This window comes from Hylobates moloch, unplaced genomic scaffold (assembly GCF_009828535.3).
Source record: "Hylobates moloch isolate HMO894 unplaced genomic scaffold, HMol_V3 SCAFFOLD_2, whole genome shotgun sequence".
Taxonomy (NCBI): Eukaryota; Metazoa; Chordata; class Mammalia; order Primates; family Hylobatidae; genus Hylobates; species Hylobates moloch.
In genome coordinates this window covers 39,258,633-39,281,379 of record NW_026652277.1, presented here as the reverse complement: position 1 = coordinate 39,281,379, position 22,747 = coordinate 39,258,633, and the positions used below count along the sequence as shown (strand labels likewise).

General features: G+C 37.8%; 1 protein-coding gene across 1 annotated transcript in view; it reads left to right on the top strand.

The window, feature by feature from the left end:
• Positions 1-22,747, top strand: part of GRID2 (glutamate ionotropic receptor delta type subunit 2) — a 1,490,978-nt gene that overhangs the window by 1,133,295 nt on the left and 334,936 nt on the right. The window contains exon 10 of the mRNA XM_032139113.2: positions 21,977-22,174. Coding sequence (XP_031995004.1) covers positions 21,977-22,174 — 198 coding nt within the window. The remainder of the gene's footprint in view (positions 1-21,976; positions 22,175-22,747) is intronic.

The following is a 22,747-nucleotide window of genomic DNA, read 5'->3' as shown; positions in this document are numbered from 1 at the left end:
TACCAGTACCATGCTGTTTTGGTTACTGTAGCCTTGTAGTATAGTTTGAAGTCAGATAGCATGATGCCTCCAGCTTTGTTCTTTTGGCTTAGGATTGACTTGGCGATGCAGGCTCTTTTTTGGTTCCATATGAACTTTAAAGTAGTTTTTCCCAATTCCGTGAAGAAAGTCATTGGTAGCTTGATGGGGATGGCATTGAATCTATAAATTACCTTGGGCAGTATGGCCATTTTCACGATATTGATTCTTCCAACCCATGAGCATGGAATGTTCTTCCATTTGTTTGTATCCTCTTTTATTTCATTGAGCAGTGGTTTGTAGTTCTCCTCGAAGAGGTTCTTCACATCCCTTGTAAGTTGGATTCCTAGGTATTTTATTCTGTTTGAAGCAATTGTGAATGGGAGTTCACTCATGATTTGCTCTCTGTTTGTCTGTGATTGCTGTACAAGAATGCTTGTGATTTTTGTACATTGATTTTGTATCCTGAGACTTTGCTGAAGTTGCTAATCAGCTTAAGGAGATTTTGGGCTGAGACAATGGGGTTTTCTAGATATACAATCATGTCATCTGCAAACAGGGACAATTTGACTTCCTCTTTTCCTAATTGAATACCCTTTATTTCCTTCTCCTGCCTGATTGCTCTGGCCAGAACTTCCAGCACTATGTTGAATAGGAGTGGTGAGAGAGGGCATCCCTGTCTTGTGCCAGTTTTCAGAGGGAATGCTTCCAGTTTTTGCCCATTCAGTATGATATTGGCTGTGGGTTTGTCATAGAAAGCTCTTACTATTTTGAGATACATCCCATCAATACCTAATTTATTGAGAGTTTTTAGCATGAAGTGTTGTTGAATTTTGTCAAAGGCCTTTTCTGCATCTATTGAGATAATCATGTGGTTTTTGTCTTTGGTTCTGTTTATATGCTGGATTACATTTATTGATTTGCATATGTTGAACCAGCCTTGCATCCCAGGGATGAAGCCCACTTGATTATGGTGGATAAGCTTTTTGACATGCTGCTGGATTCGGTTTGCCAGTATTTTATTGAGGATTTTTGCATCAGTGTTCATCAAGGATATTGGTCTGAAATTCTCTTTTTTGGTTATGTCTCTGCCAGGCTTTGGTATCAGGACGATGCTGGCTTCATAAAATGTGTTAGGGAGGATTCCCTCTTTTTGTATTGATTGAAATAGTTTCAGAAGGAATGGTACCAGTTCCTCCTGGTACCTCTGGTAGAATTTGGCTGTGAATCCATCAGATCCTGGACTCTTTTTGGTTGGTAAGCTATTGATTATTGCCACAATTTCAGAACCTGTTATTGGTCTATTCAGAGATTGAACTTCTTCCTGGTTTAGTCTTGGGAGAGTTTTGTCGAGGAATTTATCCATTTCTTCTAGATTTTCAAGTTTATTTGCATAGAGGTGTTTGTAGTACTCTCTGATGGTAGATTGTATTTCTGTGGGATCAGTGGTGATATCCCCTTTTTCATTTTTTATTGCATCTATTTGATTCTTCTCTCTTTTCTTCTTTATTAGTCTTGCTAGCGGTCCATCAATTTTGTTGATCTTTTCAAAAAACCAGCTCCTGGATTCATTAATTTTTTGAAGGGTTTTTTGTGCCTCTATTTCCTTCAGTTCTGCTCTGATTTTAGTTATTTCTAGCCTTCTGCTAGCTTTTGAATGTGTTTGCTCTTGCTTTTCTAGTTCTTTTAATTGTGATGTTAGGGTGTCAATTTTGGATCTTTCCTGTTTTCTCTTGTGGGCATTTAGTGCTATAAATTTCCCTCTACACACTGCTTTGAATGTGTCCCAGAGATTCTGGTATGTCGTGTCTTTGTTCTCGTTGGTTTCAAAGAACATCTTTATTTCTGCCTTCATTTCGTTATGTACCCAGTAGTCATTCGGGAGCAGGTTGTTCAGTTTCCATGTAGTTGAGCGGTTTTGAGTGAGTTTCTTAATCCTGAGTTCTAGTTTGATTGCACTGTGGTCTGAGAGACAGTTTGTTATAATTTCTGTTCTTTTACATTTGCTGAGGAGAGCTTTACTTCCAACTATGTGGTCAATTTTGGAATAGGTGTGGTGTGGTGCTGAAAAAAAATGTATATTCTGTTGATTTGGGGTGGAGAATTCTGTAGATGTCTATTAGGTCCACTTTGTGCAGAGCTGAGTTCAATTCCTGGATATCCTTGTTAACTTTCTGTCTAGATGGTCTGTCTAATATTGACAGTGGGGTATTAAAATCTCCCATTATTATTCTGTGGGAGTTTAAGTCCCTTTGTAGGTCACTCAGGACTTGCTTTATGAATCTGGGTGCTCCTGTGTTGGGTGCATATATATTTAGGATAGTTAGCTCTTCTTGTTGAATTGATCCCTTTACCATTATGTAATGGCCTTCTTTGTCTCTTTTGATCTTTGTTGGTTTAAAGTCTATTTTTATTAGAGACTAGGATTGCAACCCATGCCTTTTTTTGTTTTCCATTTGCTTGATAGATCTTCCTCCATCCCTTTATTTTGAGTCTATGTGTGTCTCTGCACATGAGATTGGTTTCCTGAATACAGCACACTGATGGGTCCTGACTCCTTATCCAGTTTGCCAGTCTGTGTCTTTTAATTGGAGCATTTAGCCCATTTACATTTAACGTTAATATTGTTATGTGTGAATCTGATCCTGTCATTATGATATTAGTTGGTTATTTTGCTCGTTAGTTGATGCAGTTTCTTCCTAGCCTCGATGGTCTTTACAATTTGGCATGTTTTTGCAGTGGCTGGTACCAGTTGTTCCTTTCCATGTTTAGTGCTTCCTTCAGGAGCTCTTTTAGGGCAGGCCTGGTGGTGACAAAATCACTCAGCGTTTGCTTGTCTGTAAAGTATTTTATTTCTCCTTCACTTATGAAGCTTAGTTTGGCGGGATAGCAAATTCTGGGTTGAAAATTCTTTTCTTTAAGAATGTTGAATATCGGCCCCCACTCTCTTCTGGCTTGTAGAGTTTCTGCTGAGAGATCAGCTGTTAGTCTGATGGGCTTCCCTTTGTGGGTAACCCGACCTTTCTCTCTGGCTGCCCTTAACATTTTTTCCTTCATTTCAACTTTGGTGAATCTGACAATTATGTGTCTTGGAGTTGCCCTTCTCGAGGAGTATCTTTGTGGCATTCTCTGTATTTCCTGAATCTGAATGCTGCCTGCCTTGCTAGATTGGGGAAGTTCTCCTGGATAATATCTTGCAGAGTGTTTTCCAACTTGGTTCCATTCTCCCCATCATTTTCAGGTACACCAATCAGACGTAGGTTTGGTCTTTTCACATAGTCCCAAATTTCTTGGAGGCTTTGTTCATTTCTTTTTATTCTTTTTTCTCTAAACTTCCCTTGTCTCTTCATTTCATTCATTTCATCTTCCATCAGTGATACCCTTTCTTCCAGTTGATCGCATCTGCTACTGAGGCTTCTGCAATCTTCGCGTAGTTCTCGAAACTTGGCTTTCAGCTCCATCAGCTCCTTTAAGCCCTTCTCTCCATTGGTTATTCTAGTTATCCATCCTTCTAATTTTTTTTCAAAGTTTTTAACTTCTTTGCTATTGTTTTGAATTTCCTCTCGTAGCTCAGAGTAGTTTGATCGTCTGAAGCCTTCTTCTCTCAACTCATCAAAGTCATCCTCCATCCAGCTTTGTTCCGTTGCTGGTGAAGAACTGCGTTCCTTTGTAGGAGGAGAGGTGCTCTGTTTTTTAGAGTTTCCAGTTTTTCTGCTCTGTTTTTTCCCCATCTTTGTGGTTTTATCTACTTTTTGTCTTTGGTGATGGTGATGTACAGATGGGTTTTGGGTGTTGAAGTCCTTTCTGTTTGTTAGTTTTCCTTCTACCAGACAGGACCCTCAGCTGCGGGTCTGTTGGAGTTTACTAGAGGTCCGCTCCAGACCCTGTTTGGCTGGGTGTCAGCAGCGGTGGCTGCAGAACAGTGGATTTTCGTGAGACCACAAATTCAGCTGTCTGATAGTTCCTCTGAAAGTTTTGTCTCAGAGGAGTACCCGGTTGAATGAGGTGTCAGTCTGACCCTACTGGGGGGGTGCCTCCCAGTTAGGCTGCTTAGGGGTGAGGGACCCACTTTAGGAGGCAGTCTGTCCGTTCTCAGATCTCCAGCTGCGTGCTGGGAGAACCACTACTCTCTTCAAAGCTGTCAGTCAGACAGGGGCATTTAAGTCTGTGGAGGTTCTTTGCTGAGTTTTTGTTTTTCTGTGCCCTGCCCCCAGAGGTGGAGCCTACAGAGGCAGGCAGGCCTCCTTGAGCTATGGTGGGCTCCACCCAGTTCGAGCTTCCTGGCTGCTTTGTTTACCTAAGCAAGCCTGGGCAATGGCGGGCGCCCCTCCCCCAGCCTCGCTGCCGCCTTGCAGCTTGATCTCAGACTGCTGTGCTAGCAATCAGCGAGACTCCGTGGGCATAGGACCCTCCGAGCCAGGTGCGGGACACAATCTCCTAGTGTGCCGTTTTCCAGGCCCGTTGGAGAAGCGCAGTATTAGGATGGGACTGACCCGATATTCCAGGTGCCGTCTGTTTCCCCTTTCTTTGACTAGGAAAGGGAACTCCCTGACCCCTTGCACTTCCCGAATGAGGCAATGCCTCGCCCTGCTTCGGCTCGCGCACAGTGCGCTTCACCGTCTGTCCTGCACCCACTGTTAGGCACTCCCTAGTGAGATGAAACCGGTACCTCAAGCAGAAATGCAGAAATCACCAGTCTTCTGTGTCGCTGGGGCTGGGAGCTGGAGACCGGAGCTGTTCCTATTCGGCCATCTTGGCTCCACCCCTCCTATTTTTTTCTATTTCAAACATGTACACACTGTGGATAGCTTTGTACATTTTCTTCCCATTTAGCAATATGCAAATGAGTATTTTTAATTGAATAGTTTTCTTTTTTTTTTTTTTTTGAGACGGAGTTTCACTCTGTCACATAGGCTGGAGTGCAATGCCGTGGTCTCAGCTCACTGCAACCTCCGCCTCCCAGGTTCCAGCGATTCTCCCGCCTCAGCCTCCAGATTAGCTGGGACTACAGGTGCATGCCACTACACCTGGCTAATTTTTGTATTTTTAGTAGAGACGGGTTTCACTATGTTGTCCAGGCTGCTCTTGAACTCCTGACCTCGTGATCTGCCTGCCGCGGCCTCCCAAAGTGCCGGGATTACAGGCATGAGCCACCGCGACCAGCTGTGAATAGATGTTTTTAACAGATGTGATCAATAGTTTTTTCAGTCACTTAGTGAATAATTTCTACAGCTGCCTCAAATGTCTATTAATTTATCTAGGGTTGTATATAATTCTCAGCCTTCTAACTGTTGACAGTTTTATTTCTCATTCCGTGAACTATGTTGAAATGCAAATTAATGTCTTTAAAGAGATAGTTTTGCATCTCTCTATTAAAAAGAAAAAAGAAAAAAACAAACCAATCCTGAACTTCAAATGCTATTCTTGGTTTTTTAAAAAATGACCTACCGTCCAACTCTGTGTAGATAATTATGTGACGGGGCATTGAGACACTGAAGTTGACAGCCCAGTGTGCTGTGCTGTGTCATACAGATAGACTTAAAAAAAAAAAGTCCCAGGCTGGGTTCTGTGGCTCATGCCTGTAACTCCAGCATTTGGGGATCACTTGAGGCCAAGACTTTGAGACAAGCCTGGGCAGCATAGAAAGACCCATCTCAAAAAAAAAAAAAATACCAGGCATAGTAGTGTGTGCCTGTATTCCCAGCTACTCAAGAGTTTGAAGCAGGATTGCTTGAGCCCAGGAGGTTGAGGATGTAATGAGCCATGATTGTGCCACTGCACTTCAACCTGGGCAACATAACAAGACCCATATCTTAAAGCAAAACAAAATCCATCCCTGATTGTAGCGTATTTAGGTTGTTTTCAACTTCTTCCTAGATAACTTGCAATGAACATTTTAAAAATATATACTTGTGCGCATTTATGCTCATTTATGATTACTTAGATGTACAATTATTAGATGAGATAATATAAAAAATTTACAGCCTTTCCCTTTTATTTTTCTTTTTATTTTATTTTACTTTAAGTTCCAGGATACATGTGTAGAATGTGCAGGTTTGTTACATAGGTATACATGTGCCATGGTAGTTTGTTGCACCTATCAACCTGTCATCTAGGTTTTTTTTTAATTTAATTTTATTATTATTATACTTTAAGTTCTAGGGTACATGTGCACAATGTGCAGGTTTGTTACATATGTATACATGTGCCATGTTGGTGTGCTGCACCCATTAACTAGTCATTTATATTAGGTATATCTCCTAATGCTATCCCTCCCCCCTCCCCCCACCCCACAACAGTCCCTGGAGTGTGATGTTCCTCTTCCTGTGTCCATGAGTTCTCATTGTTCAATTCCCACCTATGAGTGAGAACATGCGATGTTTGGTTTTCTGTCCTTGTGATAGTTTACTGAGAATGATGATTTCCGGTTTCATCCATGTCCCTACAAAGGACATGAACTCATCATTTTTTATGGCTGCATAGTATTCCATGGTGTATATGTGCCACATTTTAGTAATCACCATTCTGACTGGTGTGAGATAATATCTCATTGTGGTTTTGATTCGCATTTCTCTAATGATCAGTGATGTTGAGCTTCTTTTAATATGTTTATTGGTCACATATATGTTTTCTTTTTAGAAGTGTCTGTTCATATCCTTTGCCCACTTTTATATGGGGTTGAGGCTTTCACTTTTTTATTGTGAGTTTGTTTTCTGGAAAACTTTTAATTCATATAAGTAGTGCATAAGAAAGCCTACTTTCTCACATGCTTGCTGATAAACATTAACATTCATTTTTATCCTTGCCAGTCAGATAAGCAATAAATTAAATAGTTCTTGTTATTTTAATTTATATTCCCCAAAGTTATGTTAAGAGAGCAAAACAATAAATAATTCACCCTCAATGGTTGCTGTTAAACTTTGTCCTTTTAAAATTTAAGCTTTAAAGATTATGACTTTAATTATTATTTTTTCTTCTCATAAATAATATTTCTCTTCAAAATAATTCTAAGTCACAATTATGTAGGGATAAAAAAGAAAGTATACATTTTAATGCTTTCCTCCATTAAATTTGAATGTGTATTAATTTTGTATTCAGTGCTGCAGGTTTTTAACAGAATATTGTCTTTGGTTCCATATTGAACATTCACCTTGAGGACTTCAGTCTATTGATTGAAAGCTTTAGTTCATCTAATAGAATTATTATGACACATACTCACAATAAAAAAAACAGTCAAGGATAGTCCCAGAAGTTAATACTCTTCCAGAGACTAATGCCTCCACCGAGCACCTCTAGGAAGTATGAGATGGTGTTGCATCACTTCTCACTAAGTTCTTATAACCTCACATCCAATATATCAAGAAATTTCATCAGCTCTACCTTCAAAAATTACCTAGAATCCAATTATGTCTTATTAAATCCATTTTACTGCTAAGTCACTTCTGATTTATTGCAAAAGACTCCTAATTGTTCTCCCAGCTTCTTCACTTGCCTCTTCCAGTCTATTGTCAATAGTAACTGTCAACTGTCTAGTAAACTGTGAAAATATATCTGATCACGTCTCTCCTCTGCTCAGAGCCCATCTGGCTTCCTAGCTCAGTCAAAGTAACAGCTGACATCATTATAGTGGCCTAAAGACTCTAGTGAAGCTCTGCCCCATCCAAATACATTGCCTCTCAGATATTTCCTAATATCTGGCTCTAGCTTCCTTGGTCCCAGCCACACTAGTGTCTCTTCTGTCTCTTAAACAAGTCAGAGACTCTTAACTGCTATATTTGTACTTACTCTTTCTTCTGTCTGAATGCTCATTCTACAGAGGTGCTTTCTAATTGAAGGTACTATCATTTCTCACATATGCCTTCTTCTCATTATTTGTTTAATTTCTCTTCACAGCACCTATCACCACCTGACATTATATATATATATTTCCTTTTTTGTTTGTTGTCTGTCACTCCCACTAGAATGTAGGTCTAGAAGAATAGAAATGTTCGTTTGTTGTTTGTTTTGTTCACTGCTGTATTCTTAGTGCGTGCCTGGCATTAGCACTCTTTTGAATGACTGAATAAATATCTGAATTTCTGCCATTTCCCTATAAGTAATATTATTTTGGATAGAAATGCCACTAATCCTAAAACATTTTCAAGTTTTATATGGTTTTTATTTTTAATATTTGTGTGGCTTTCTGCTACATTCCAATATTTAATTAGCTTTAGTTTACATTTATTAAATGCCTCTATATCCAGATAATGTCATATCATAAGCTTCAGTTGACATTTATTAACATTACTATTTTTTAAATATTTTAACAGAAATATAATTCATCAACTCCAGTGTTTGTAAATATCATTACCATTCTGAAGTCAAATGTTGCCAAATTCTTCCGTTAAATAGTTGCAGACTTCTCTCATTTGGTACAGCCAGTCATTGCTTACAGCTGCAATATGTTATATCTCAAATGTATTTCTTGATAGCTTTCTTTAAGATCACTGCACTTGCAAAGTACTCTGTACCTAGAAAACTTTCAACAAATATTTATAGAATATAATTTACTCATGCATGTGGATAGACACATGTAAGATTCACTTGTGTCAAATTTGCTAATATAATGAAAACTTGGACCTAACAAGCAACAAAAAATATTATCCAGCACTCATACTGAAAACACAGTCCGAGAGTTTGGTATTTTTTAGTTCCTAAAGGTTGATCATGTGGTTCATAAAATCTTAGTCTCCAAAATGTATTTTCAAATGAATGTCAGGGAGAGCCAACAAATGAGAACTAGGGTACTTAGGATTATTGTAATTGCCTAATGTGTTTGGTGACCTTGTATTCCCAGTTACAGCAACTTACGCTGCTTTCAAATTCTTTTGTACAAAAAAAAAAATTGTCTTGTCCACTCTCCACTTAGCCTTTAAGTCACTAAGATGTGACTATTTCATTAGTTGAAAGCAATGTCTAAAATCAAATATTTTATTTTAAAAATCAATCATCTTGCATAATAGCTTTAACTTTATGCTCAATTTAAAATATTTGTATTTAAATAATTGCTTACAGAATAGAAATAGAAATGATATATAAGATAATATAGAAGATGTAGGGATTTAAGAAGTTAGGATGACTAAGTGTTTTTATTTACTTTTATCATTTATAATTGTATCTTATTGTCTGGTAAAAACTTTTAAGGAAAGTTTAAAATCTAAGTTTAATGTATTATTTCTAAACATTTGCTCCTTCATAAAATCTTCCTGCAATCCCTCTTTTTAAAAATGTTTTCATTGCATATCCCAATGATCTGCTTTTCTTCTCTCCATGAAACCCAGATACTAGTTTTCTTTACAACACCTAGATTGTTTCTTCCTCTCCTGCTGTTCCTTATTTTGTTTTTCTATTCTGGTGTCTTGATATCTCCTTTTAACAAATTCCATATCATTGGCCTTCCTAACTTGTGAACATTTCTAATACTCACATATGCTCTATAAAAAATAATGAGGTTTTTCCAAGAGGAATGGTGGCCATTAATTCTGCGTATATCAAAATGGAATGTGTCATCTTTGAGCAAAATATAAGCTCACACCACGCATAAAGACAACTATTGTTTGCTTCAGCCAGGAGTATGTTTTAGGGAAAAAATATTTTAAACAAGCCATTAAGAAATATTCTCTTTTTTATTTAATGTCTTTGAGCTACATATTTGAGCAGAATTATAAAGAATTTCCAGTGACTCATTCTTAGTTTTGGCCTTCCTGGCATTCTGTAGTCGTGCATATTAAAACCTCTAAACAGCTCTCAGTAAAGCCTTGGCAGTAGAGCTTGTAGCTTGTACCTGTCAAAAATGTCAGATGCTTTTTTCCAACGCCATCACTAGTAAACTATATTACATAGTTATTAAAATATAGGAATTAACTGCAGAATCTGCAAGTTGCAAACAGTGTTGCAAATCAACTAAGCATTTATCATGAGATTTTTTAAGTGACTGAATACAGATTCAGAATCATGAAGTTATTATCTAATAACCCAACAAGTGATGTGAATAAATCCTTGCTAATATGAAAATTATCAGCCACTGAAACACCCTTTTCTATAAGCAGGTCTGTGGATCCTCATGCTAATGCACTTAGATTGATAAACCACAGACATTCTCTGAAAGCTTCGTTTGTTCCAGTTGCTGAGGCTTGTGCTTAGAGCATCTGTCATGCAAATGATCAGCAAATCATAATCTGCAATTTGTTTTCATTTAATAGGCAGACAGGTTTTCACCAATTTAGACTCAAGTCCTATTAATACTCTTTGAAACTAATTGCTGGAAAATGAATTTTAATGACAGGATTTTATCATTTATTATTTTCCCTTCTGTCCTTATAAAGGAAGACTCAAAGCCATCTACTTACACTTTGAAAATATATGTTAAATGGGCACAAGCCATAATCTCTTGTCATCTGGGCTGTTGCAAAGGACCCCTAATCCTCTCTCCTGCAATAATCCATTCTACACTCTACTCTTAAAATTACTTTCTTACTATCCTATTTCCCTTCCACAAAAGCTTCAATTCCCTGTCAAGTAAATAGCAGACACTTTAATATGGCTTCGTTGCCCTCCATTATCTGTTCGCAGTTAACATATTTTTATCTTTATTTGATATTGCAATATAACATGTATACAGAAAAAAGCATGAAACATTAATTAATAAATAGTAAAGTAACATCCAGAAACCACTACCCAGAGCAAAAAGCAGACGATTGTCATTACCACAGAAACCACCTCCCCGGTGCATCTTTCTGATCAGACGCTTCCCAACATCCCAGAGGCTAACCACCCAAAGATGATCACTTTGTCTATTTTCTTTAGATTGTCTCCAGCTACATGTGAATTCTTAAATAATATAGTCAATTTACCCATTTTTGAATGTTATGTAAATAGAATCAAAATCTGCTTTCTTTGGCTATTGCTTTTTTCACTCAAATTATTCTCTTAAACATTTATTCATATTAGGGTACGGCTTCAGTTAACTTCCATTTTAAGCTGTTTAATATTTCACTGCATCAATGTACCACAATATATTTATCTTTTCCATGTTGATGGGCATTTGAATTTTTAGATTGTTTCTGCATTTGAGCTATTACAGACAAGGGTGCTATGAACATTCTTGGACATATAGTTTGGTGCCCAGTATTCTTTTGTATTCATACCCAAGGAGTGGAATTTCTAGGACATAGCCATGCATATCTTCATACTAGATAAATATCGATGTAATACTTAAAACCAAGTAATATTAACTTGTCTAGTAGCTCTGTACGCTACTAGACAAGTCAAAATATTTTTCAAAATTGTTGTAAATTTATATATTGAGCAGGAGTGAATGCTACTCACTCCCACTTCTATTTCAACTTCTAGAAATAGGAGCACTTCTATTTCTTTATATGCTCGACAGTACTTGGGATTATCAGACTACCTCACTTTCTGTTCCTCGTCTATTTATTCTTGCTTTGGGATTTTCTATCCTCTTGTTTATTCTTCTTTCACCCTGGATATTAATTCTGACCTATTGCAATTCGTGAATTCTTTCTTCATCTGTTTCTAATCTATTAATGACTCAGTCATATGTTAACTTTGGTAATTGTCTTTTCTAATTCTCAAGTTTGTTTAGTTCTTTTTCAACTGTGTAACAACACCTTTTTGTGTTTCCAGTTTCCTGCCAATGAAAAAAAATTGCCCTTCATTTCTTCAAACACAATTAACGTAATATTTCTAATATGCATCTGAAAATTCTAATATCTAAATTCTTGAGAGATCAATTTCTGTTCCTTGTTTATTCTGCAGGTTCTATTTTTGAAGAATTATTATGCTGGTGCAAAAGTAACTGAGGTTTCTGCCATTACTTTTAATGGCAAACACCACAATTACTTTTACACCAATTTAATATTTCTTTTCACCACATTTCTTTGATTTTTGTTTGGACATCATATTCAAAAAGTTATTTGAAGGAATCATGTTATACCTAAAGTAATGTTACCTTTTTCTAGAGAGGATTGTGTTTTTCTCTGTCAGGAATCTGGAGCCTCTATCAGTATACCACCATAAATAGTGTTAAAATTTGAGATTAAACTATGCAGTCCTGGATTTTAATCCATAGGTGGAAAAAAATAGAGCTTCAAGGAGGTAAGCTTCAATTAAGACGGATTATGATGCTTCCTTTATATTTTTTCTTTGAGTACCATGATTGAGTACATGCCCCACTAATAGGGTATCATTATTTTGAGAGTAATATCCATGACTTAATACCATATCTCTCACTATATTGAGTGTAGTACCTTGACGCAGTAGCTAGCTGCTCAGTGGATGTTAAATGGATAAATCAATGAGTGAATAAATTTTAGAGATAGATGCATAGATAAAAGTGATCAAAACAAGCTAAGTATTACTGCAGAGAAGGAACAAGTATCTTTTATAGGTCCCAGAGCTTCAACCAAATTTCTTTTGCTATGTTTACCTGTCGAATATATTGGCTGGTTGTACTCACAGAGTACTAGTCTGAGCTAGAATTTATGAGTAATGGTCCAAATCTGTAACAGAGCTTAAAAATAAAGCTTTAAAAACATTGATCCAGATGAAGAATGATAGGATGCAATAAAAGTTTATTTAGGGCATAAAATTGGAAAGGTATGTTCATCAGTAATTCATTTTGAAAGTCCCCTTAGTATAGCCATTTCTATTCTGTATATTTAACCAATTACAGGTGACATTGCTAGGAACAGATTTTGACAACAGACTTGTGCAAGGGATCTGTTTGCCTGGAGATTTACTGAAAAGGTAGAATTAAAGTCATTTCAAGAAAGAAATTTAACGTATGAAGAAAATATAACCATTTAGCACACTAAATAATTGGTCTAGATAGTTATGAGTTAAAAATGAAAAAGAATTCATAATAGTTTTTAGTAACGTATACATTGGGACAGTATTTCTGCCACATCTATCATTTACCTATGTAATAATTCATAATTTTTTAAGTATCACATCCAAGAGTGTTATTCAACTTCCTGGTGATTAAATTACTGGTAAACATAGCCGATTTTTTTGGTTTTGAAGGTCCTGAAAAATAAAGAATGCGTATGACTTCCAAATATTGGTAGAAGAGCCAGTCAAATAATATCTTCCATGAATCCTCTTACAATTAGTTTGCGGATTGATAGATGTTCAAAATCTAGAAATGAATGAGTTGCATATAAGAAAATCAGTACATGCTTTCTGTTGCCATCATATATCACAATACAAGCATTAAAGGCTATATTAATTATAGAACTTTATGATCTTATTTACATGGCCTGTGAATTTGATCTTTATTTTGAAATTCCTTTAATCCATTCTGATTCTAATCACCTCAGGAGCAACTTTAGTATATTTGTACAAGGTTTAGTCATTGGCTAGCTCTATATGTTGTCCAAACAACCAAATGAGATGTAGCAAATTCTGCCAATTTTCTAAAGTTTTATTATGTACTTTAAATATATGAATATTTGGAATATCAAGATGTATTTTACCAATAATATTAAAGGTTTGCTTGTTCACTTTTCACTTGTATTATGATGTCATTTAAACAAGTCAGTATTGTTAGAAATCTGATTCATTCTGAAAACCTCTCATCGACTGATCTATTGATCTTCAATCTTGAATAACATCAAATACTACTATAATAGGAAAAAATTGGTACCTTAACAAAAAATATGGAAATTTATTTATTTATTTATTTATTCCCATTTTTAAAACTATCGAATCTCTTTTTTTTTTTTTAATTATACTTTAGGTTTTAGGGTACATGTACACAATGTGCAGGTTTGTTACATATGTATCCATGTGCCATGTTGATTTCCTGCACCCATTAACTCGTCATTTAGCATTAGGTATATCTCCTAATGCTGTCCCTCCCCCCTCCCCCCACCACACAACAGTCCCTGGAGTGTGATGTTCCCCTTCCTGTGTCTATGAGTTCTCATTGTTCAATTCCCACCTATGAGTGACAACATGCGGTGTTTGGTTTTTTGTCCTTGCGATAGTTTACTGAGAATGATGTTTTCCAGCTTCATCCATGTCCCTACAAAGGACATGAACTCATCATTTTTTATGGCTGCATAGTATTCCATGGTGTATATGTGCCACATTTTCTTAATCCAGTCTATCGTTGTTGGACATTTGGGTTGGTTCCAAGTCTTTGCTATTGTGAATAGTGCCACAATAAACATACGTGCGCATGTGTCTTTATAGCAGCATGATTTATAGTCCTTTGGGTATATACCCAGTAATGGGATGGCTGGGTCAAATGGTATTTCTAGTTCTAGATCCCTGAGGAATCGCCACACTGACTTCCACAATGGTTGAACTAGTTTACAGTCCCACCAACAGTGTAAAAGTGTTCCTATTTCTCCACATCCTCTCCAGCACCTGTTGTTTCCTGACTTTTTAATGATGGCCATTCTAACTGGGATGAGATGGTATCTCACTGTGGTTTTGATTTGCATTTCTCTGATGGCCAGTGATGATGAGCATTTTTTCATGTGTTTTTTGGCTGCGTAAATGTCTTCTTTTGAGAAGTGTCTGTTCATGTCCTTCACCCACTTTTTGATGGGGTTGTTTGTTTTTTTCTTGTAAATTTGTTTGAGTTCATTGTAGCTTCTGAATATTAGCTCTTTGTCAGATGAGTAGGTTGCGAAAATTTTCTCCCATTTTGTAGGTTGCCTGTTCACTCTGATGGTAGTTTCTTTTGCTGTGCAGAAGCTCTTTAGTTTAATTAGATCCCATTTGTCAATTTTGGCTTTTGTTGCCATTGCTTTTGGTGTTATAGACATGAAGTCCTTGCCCACGCCTATGTCCTGAATGGTATTGCCTAGGTTTTCTTGTAGGATTTTAATGGTTTTAGGTCTAACATGTAAGTCTTTAATCCATCTTGAATTAATTTTTGTATAAGGTGTAAGGAAGGGATCCAGTTTCAGCTTTCTACATATGGCTAGCCAGTTTTCCCAGCACCATTTATTAAATAGGGAATCCTTTCCCCATTTCTTGTTTTTGTCAGGTTTGTCAAAGATCAGATAGTTGTAGATATGCAGCATTATTTCTGAGGGCTCTGTTCTGTTCCATTGATCTATGTCTCTGTTGTGGTACCAGTACCATGCTGTTTTGGTTACTGTAGCCTTGTAGTATAGTTTGAAGTCAGATAGCATGATGCCTCCAGCTTTGTTCTTTTGGCTTAGGATTGACTTGGCGATGCAGGCTCTTTTTTGGTTCCATATGAACTTTAAAGTAGTTTTTCCCAATTCCGTGAAGAAAGTCATTGGTAGCTTGATGGGGATGGCATTGAATCTATAAATTACCTTGGGCAGTATGGCCATTTTCACGATATTGATTCTTCCAACCCATGAGCATGGAATGTTCTTCCATTTGTTTGTATCCTCTTTTATTTCATTGAGCAGTGGTTTGTAGTTCTCCTCGAAGAGGTTCTTCACATCCCTTGTAAGTTGGATTCCTAGGTATTTTATTCTGTTTGAAGCAATTGTGAATGGGAGTTCACTCATGATTTGCTCTCTGTTTGTCTGTGATTGCTGTACAAGAATGCTTGTGATTTTTGTACATTGATTTTGTATCCTGAGACTTTGCTGAAGTTGCTAATCAGCTTAAGGAGATTTTGGGCTGAGACAATGGGGTTTTCTAGATATACAATCATGTCATCTGCAAACAGGGACAATTTGACTTCCTCTTTTCCTAATTGAATACCCTTTATTTCCTTCTCCTGCCTGATTGCTCTGGCCAGAACTTCCAGCACTATGTTGAATAGGAGTGGTGAGAGAGGGCATCCCTGTCTTGTGCCAGTTTTCAGAGGGAATGCTTCCAGTTTTTGCCCATTCAGTATGATATTGGCTGTGGGTTTGTCATAGAAAGCTCTTACTATTTTGAGATACATCCCATCAATACCTAATTTATTGAGAGTTTTTAGCATGAAGTGTTGTTGAATTTTGTCAAAGGCCTTTTCTGCATCTATTGAGATAATCATGTGGTTTTTGTCTTTGGTTCTGTTTATATGCTGGATTACATTTATTGATTTGCATATGTTGAACCAGCCTTGCATCCCAGGGATGAAGCCCACTTGATTATGGTGGATAAGCTTTTTGACATGCTGCTGGATTCGGTTTGCCAGTATTTTATTGAGGATTTTTGCATCAGTGTTCATCAAGGATATTGGTCTGAAATTCTCTTTTTTGGTTATGTCTCTGCCAGGCTTTGGTATCAGGACGATGCTGGCTTCATAAAATGTGTTAGGGAGGATTCCCTCTTTTTGTATTGATTGAAATAGTTTCAGAAGGAATGGTACCAGTTCCTCCTGGTACCTCTGGTAGAATTTGGCTGTGAATCCATCAGATCCTGGACTCTTTTTGGTTGGTAAGCTATTGATTATTGCCACAATTTCAGAACCTGTTATTGGTCTATTCAGAGATTGAACTTCTTCCTGGTTTAGTCTTGGGAGAGTTTTGTCGAGGAATTTATCCATTTCTTCTAGATTTTCAAGTTTATTTGCATAGAGGTGTTTGTAGTACTCTCTGATGGTAGATTGTATTTCTGTGGGATCAGTGGTGATATCCCCTTTTTCATTTTTTATTGCATCTATTTGATTCTTCTCTCTTTTCTTCTTTATTAGTCTTGCTAGCGGTCTATCAATTTTGTTGATCTTTTCAAAAAACCAGCTCCTGGATTCATTAATTTTTTGAAGGGTTTTTTGTGCCTCTATTTCCTTCAGTTCTGCTCTGATTTTAGTTATTTCTAGCCTTCTGCTAGCTTTTGAATGTGTTTGCTCTTGCTTTTCTAGTTCTTTTAATTGTGATGTTAGGGTGTCAATTTTGGATCTTTCCTGCTTTCTCTTGTGGGCATTTAGTGCTATAAATTTCCCTCTACACACTGCTTTGAATGTGTCCCAGAGATTCTGGTATGTCGTGTCTTTGTTCTCGTTGGTTTCAAAGAACATCTTTATTTCTGCCTTCATTTCGTTATGTACCCAGTAGTCATTCGGGAGCAGGTTGTTCAGTTTCCATGTAGTTGAGCGGTTTTGAGTGAGTTTCTTAATCCTGAGTTCTAGTTTGATTGCACTGTGGTCTGAGAGACAGTTTGTTATAATTTCTGTTCTTTTACATTTGCTGAGGAGAGCTTTACTTCCAACTATGTGGTCAATTTTGGAATAGGTGTGGTGTGGTGCTGAAAAAAAATGTATATTCTGTTGATTTGGGGTGGAGAATTCTGTAGATGTCTATTAGGTCCACTTTGTGCAGAGCTGAGTTCAATTCCTGGATATCCTTGTTAACTTTCTGTCTAGATGGTCTGTCTAATATTGACAGTGGGGTATTAAAATCTCCCATTATTATTCTGTGGGAGTTTAAGTCCCTTTGTAGGTCACTCAGGACTTGCTTTATGAATCTGGGTGCTCCTGTGTTGGGTGCATATATATTTAGGATAGTTAGCTCTTCTTGTTGAATTGATCCCTTTACCATTATGTAATGGCCTTCTTTGTCTCTTTTGATCTTTGTTGGTTTAAAGTCTATTTTATCAGAGACTAGGATTGCAACCCCTGCCTTTTTTTGTTTTCCATTTGCTTGATAGATCTTCCTCCATCCCTTTATTTTGAGTCTATGTGTGTCTCTGCACGTGAGATGGGTTTCCTGAATACAGCACACTGATGGGTCCTGACTCCTTATCCAGTTTGCCAGTCTGTGTCTTTTGATTGGAGCATTTAGCCCATTTACATTTAACGTTAATATTGTTATGTGTGAATCTGATCCTGTCATTATGATGTTAGTTGGTTATTTTGCTCGTTAGTTGCTATAGTTTCTTCCTAGCCTCGATGGTCTTTACAATTTGGCATGTTTTTGCAGTGGCTGGAACCGGTTGTTCCTTTCCATGTTTAGTGCTTCCTTCAGGAGCTCTTTTAGGGCAGGCCTGGTGGTGACAAAATCACTCAGCGTTTGCTTGTCTGTAAAGTATTTTATTTCTCCTTCACTTATGAAGCTTAGTTTGGCTGGATATGAAATTCTGGGTTGAAAATTCTTTTCTTTAAGAATGTTGAATATCAGCCCCACTCTCTTCTGGCTTGTAGATTTTCTGGTGAGAGATCAGCTGTTAGTCTGATGGGCTTCCCTTTGTGGGTAACCCGACCTTTCTCTCTGGCTGCCCTTAACATTTTTTCCTTCATTTCAACTTTGGTGAATCTGACAATTATGTGTCTTGGAGTTGCTCTTCTCGAGGAGTATCTTTGTGGTGTTCTCTGTATTTCCTGAATCTGAATGTTGGCCTGCCTTGCTAGATTGGGGAAGTTCTCCTGGATAATATCTTGCAGAGTGTTTTCCACCTTGGTTCCATTCTCCCCATCATTTTCAGGTACACCAATCAGACGTAGGTTTGGTCTTTTCACATAGTCCCAAATTTCTTGGAGGCTTTGTTCATTTCTTTTTATTCTTTTTTCTCTAAACTTCCCTTCTCGCTTCATTTCATTCATTTCATCTTCCATCAGCGATACCCTTTCTTCCAGTTGATCGCATCGGCTACCGAGGCTTCTGCAATTTTGCATAGTTCTCGAAATTTGGCTTTCAGCTCCATCAGCTCCTTTAAGCCCTTCTCTCCATTGGTTATTCTAGTTATCCATTCTTCTAATTTTTTTTCAAAGTTTTTAACTTCTTTGCTATTGTTTTGAATTTCCTCCTATAGCTCAGAGTAGTTTGATCATCTGAAGCCTTCTTCTCTCAACTCGTCAAAGTCATCCTCCATCCAGCTTTGTTCCGTTGCTGGTTAGGAACTGCGTTCCTTTGGAGGAGGAGAGGTGCTCTGCTTTTTAGAGTTTCCAGTTTTTCTGCTCTGTTTTTTCCCCATCTTTGTGGTTTTATCTACTTTTGGTCTTTGATGATGGTGATGTACAGATGGGTTTTTGGTGTGGTTGTCCTTTCTGTTTGTTAGTTTTCCTTCTACCAGACAGGACCCTCAGCTGCAGGTCTGTTGGAGTTTACTAGAGGTCCACTCCAGACCCCGTTTGGCTGGGTGTCAGCAGTGGTGGCTGCAGAACAGCGGATTTTGGTGAGACCACAAATTCAGCTGTCTGATAGTTCCTCTGGAAGTTTTGTCTCAGAGGAGTACCTGGCCGAGTGAGGTGTCAGTCTGTCCCTACTGGGGGGGTGCCTCCCAGTTAGGCTGCTCAGGGGTGAGGGACCCACTTTAGGAGGCAGTCTGTCCGTTCTCAGATCTCCAGCTGAGTGCTGGGAGAACCACTACTCTCTTCAAAGCTGTCAGTCAGACAGGGACATTTAAGTCTGTGGAGGTTCCTGCTGACTTTTTGTTTGTCTGTGCCCTGCCCCCAGAGGTGGAGCCTACAGAGGCAGACAGGCCTCCTTGAGCTGTGGTGGGCTCCATCCAGTTCGAGCTTCCTGGCTGCTTTGTTTACCTAAGCAAGCCTGGGCAATGGCGGGCGCCCCTCCCCCAGCCTCGCTGCCGCCTTGCAGTTTGATCTCAGACTGCTGTGCTAGCAATCAGCGAGACTCCGTGGGCATAGGACCCTCCGAGCCAGGCGCGGGACACAATCTCCTGGTGTGCCGTTTTCCAGGCCCATTGGAAAAGTGCAGTATTAGGGTGGGACTGACCCGATATTCCAGGTGCCATCTGTTACCCCTTTCTTTGACTAGGAAAGGGAACTCTCTGACCCCTTGCGCTTCCCAAGTGAGGCAATGCCTCGCCCTGCTTCGGCTGGCACACAGTGCACTTCATCGACTGTCCTGGGCCCACTGTTTGGCACTCCCTAGTGAGATGAAACCGGTACCTCAAACAGAAATGCAGAAATCACCCGTCTTCTATGTCGCTCAGGCTGGGAGCTGTAGACTGGAGCTGTTCCTGTTCGGCCATCTTGGCTCCACCTTATTTATTTATTCATTTATTTATTTATTTATTTGAGACACAGTCTCGCTCTGTTGCCCAGGCTGGAGTGCAGTGGCACAATCTCGGCTCACTGCAAGCTCCGCCCCCTGGGTTCATGCCATTCTCCGGCGGCAGCCTCCCAAGTAGCTGGGACTACAGGCGCCCACCGCCACACCCAGCTACTTTTTTGTATTTTTAGTAGAGATGGGGTTTCACCATGTTAGCCAGGATGGTCTTGATCTCCTGACCTCGTGATCTGCCACCTCAGTCTCCCAAAGTGCTGGGATATTTCTTTCTTTCTTACATTCTAGAGCCTTGGCGAGTTGGTCCAAGTATTGTACAGCATTTTAGGTGTCAGGGACATAGACTTGTCTCCTTTCTCTGCTGTGTGTAGTCTCAGATAGTTACCAGAGCACCAGCCATTGTATGTTCTTTCTAGTTTTCAGGTAGCAGAAAGAAAAAGAAATGCTGCACAAACCACCCTGCTTACATCACATTGAGCAGAATTGTCAAATGGCCATGAAGCAAGCCACTTTGCCTGAAGTAGGACTACAGATTGTCTTTATTCTCCATAGTGGTAAAATATAAAAAAAATAATTAGAGAAGAAGAGAACTCCTCTGGAGGACAACTAGCAGTAACCTACTCTACCAACTGTCCATTTACTAATTCATTTTGCTCTAAGATAACATATAAACAGTGAAACTAAAATATGTTTTCAAAATTAGAAAATGTAAGTACCTTAGATAACCAAGATTAAAGAAATGTTACAAATACCACAATATCAACATAGTTATAGATGAACATCAAACTTAGTACTGATTTTCTGAATATCCAAAATGAAAAGAAATACCTCAATAATTGGTTACATTGATTTTTATCATTTTGAAAAAGGCACTACTGAGGCAAATGAAGCTCTTTGACCCTGAACAATTACAAAATTTATTTCATAGCAATTTTTAGGGAGAAAATAGTATATTATAGTTGACAATATTCCTATAACAGGTGCAGTGATTTTGTAAGCTACTTATAGTGTCTTTGAATAAAAGCCAAAATGAAAGCATTATGAAGGCTATTTTGTGAATCTCTGAGGAAAAATTATTCAAAAAAAAAAAAAAAAAAAACCTTTGGGTATTCTGGCTTATGTACAAGGAGAAATTTTAGCCTGGCCAGAGGGCTGGATGGACTACATACACCATGAATGGTTATCTGTAAATATTACTGTTGCTGAAAGATTTCTGAACAAATGTAGAAAATTAAGAAATAGATTATCTAATTTTCTGTAGTCTGCCAGTATGTTTCAAATCAGTCAAGCTTTCTTAACACCAGGTGTTCTCAAAAGTGAAAGGGGTCTATTTGTTAGCTTTAAAAAGACAAAAATGGGAAAAGATAAAAGAGGTGGAAGCAGAAATCTGTTTGCTAAATTTACTAAATTAGACAGTTTATTGAAAAGGTAAGTGAATTTCTCATATCAGTCATAAAGAAGCTATTTTTCCAATGAAATGTGTGTTTATATCAAAGTCACAAAATTACTTAGTGAATAACTCCCAGTAAATGTGATATTATTAATTTCAGCTAAATTATATGTTCTTAGAATTTTTTTATCTTTCCAGATAGTTTTATGTAGATTATAGCTGTTAAAATTTTATTGGATGTAATTTACATGGTTTACAAACAATAAATTCCTGAGAATAGATATGATAAATTTATAGTTTGTTGAATGTTTTATTATTGAGGAATCTCAGATTGCTCCTCCGAGGACAGGGAAAATAAATTCATGGACCCTAAGTTTTTTAGTTACTTTTATCTAAGTTTTGATATGGTAATAATTAAAAGGGAGATGATAAGAAATTGAATGATTAAGCATTGTTAAATAATATGATGCTTTAATAATGCATAAGTTATATTCCTGAGTTGATTCTTTCAAAGTATAAAGCAATTTTTAGATTTAATCAAAACTCTTTTAAAGAATTAATCTTTGCTTTTAGGGAGCACTATAGATTGACATCAGCAATTTCTCTTATTTCCATGTAGGAAGAACCTTTTGTGATGGTCTCTGAAAATGTCTTGGGTAAGCCGAAGAAATACCAGGGCTTCTCCATTGATGTTTTGGATGCCTTATCTAACTACCTGGGTTTTAACTATGAAATTTATGTAGCACCGGATCACAAATACGGAAGCCCACAAGAAGATGGGACATGGAATGGCTTGGTAGGAGAACTTGTCTTTAAGGTAAGAATTAATTTATTTATTTGTCTCATACTTAAAGGTTCAATTATTTGTCTCATACCTAAAGGTTCAACAGTAACACCTTGAAGCTGATTTCATATAAAATAAGTGCGATGTATTTAGGTTGGTTAAGCATTAGGTGGTGGAGTTGAGTACAAAAGTCTCACACAATACTATTTTATGAACTTTGTGGAAAGAAAAGTAGATGACAAAATAAACCTAAATGTTAAAATATATCCTGTAATAGAAAAGGGTTTAGAAGAAGACCTTTTCTTTGCTCAACTTACACCCCCAAAACAGAAAGAGTATATGATACGTGATGAAATCACAATGTAACTTACACATGCAATTTGTACTTTTTTTTTTTTTTTTTTTTTTTTTGAGACAGAGTCTCACTCTGTCCTCCAGGCTGGAGTGCATTGGCTCGATCTCGGCCCACTGCAAGCTCTGCCTCCTAGGTTCACGCCATTCTCCTGCCTCAGCCTCCCGAGTAGAGTAGCTGGCCTACGGGCGCCCACCCCCAAGCCCAGCTAATTTTTTTGTATTTTTAGTAGAGACGGGGTTTCACCGTGTTAG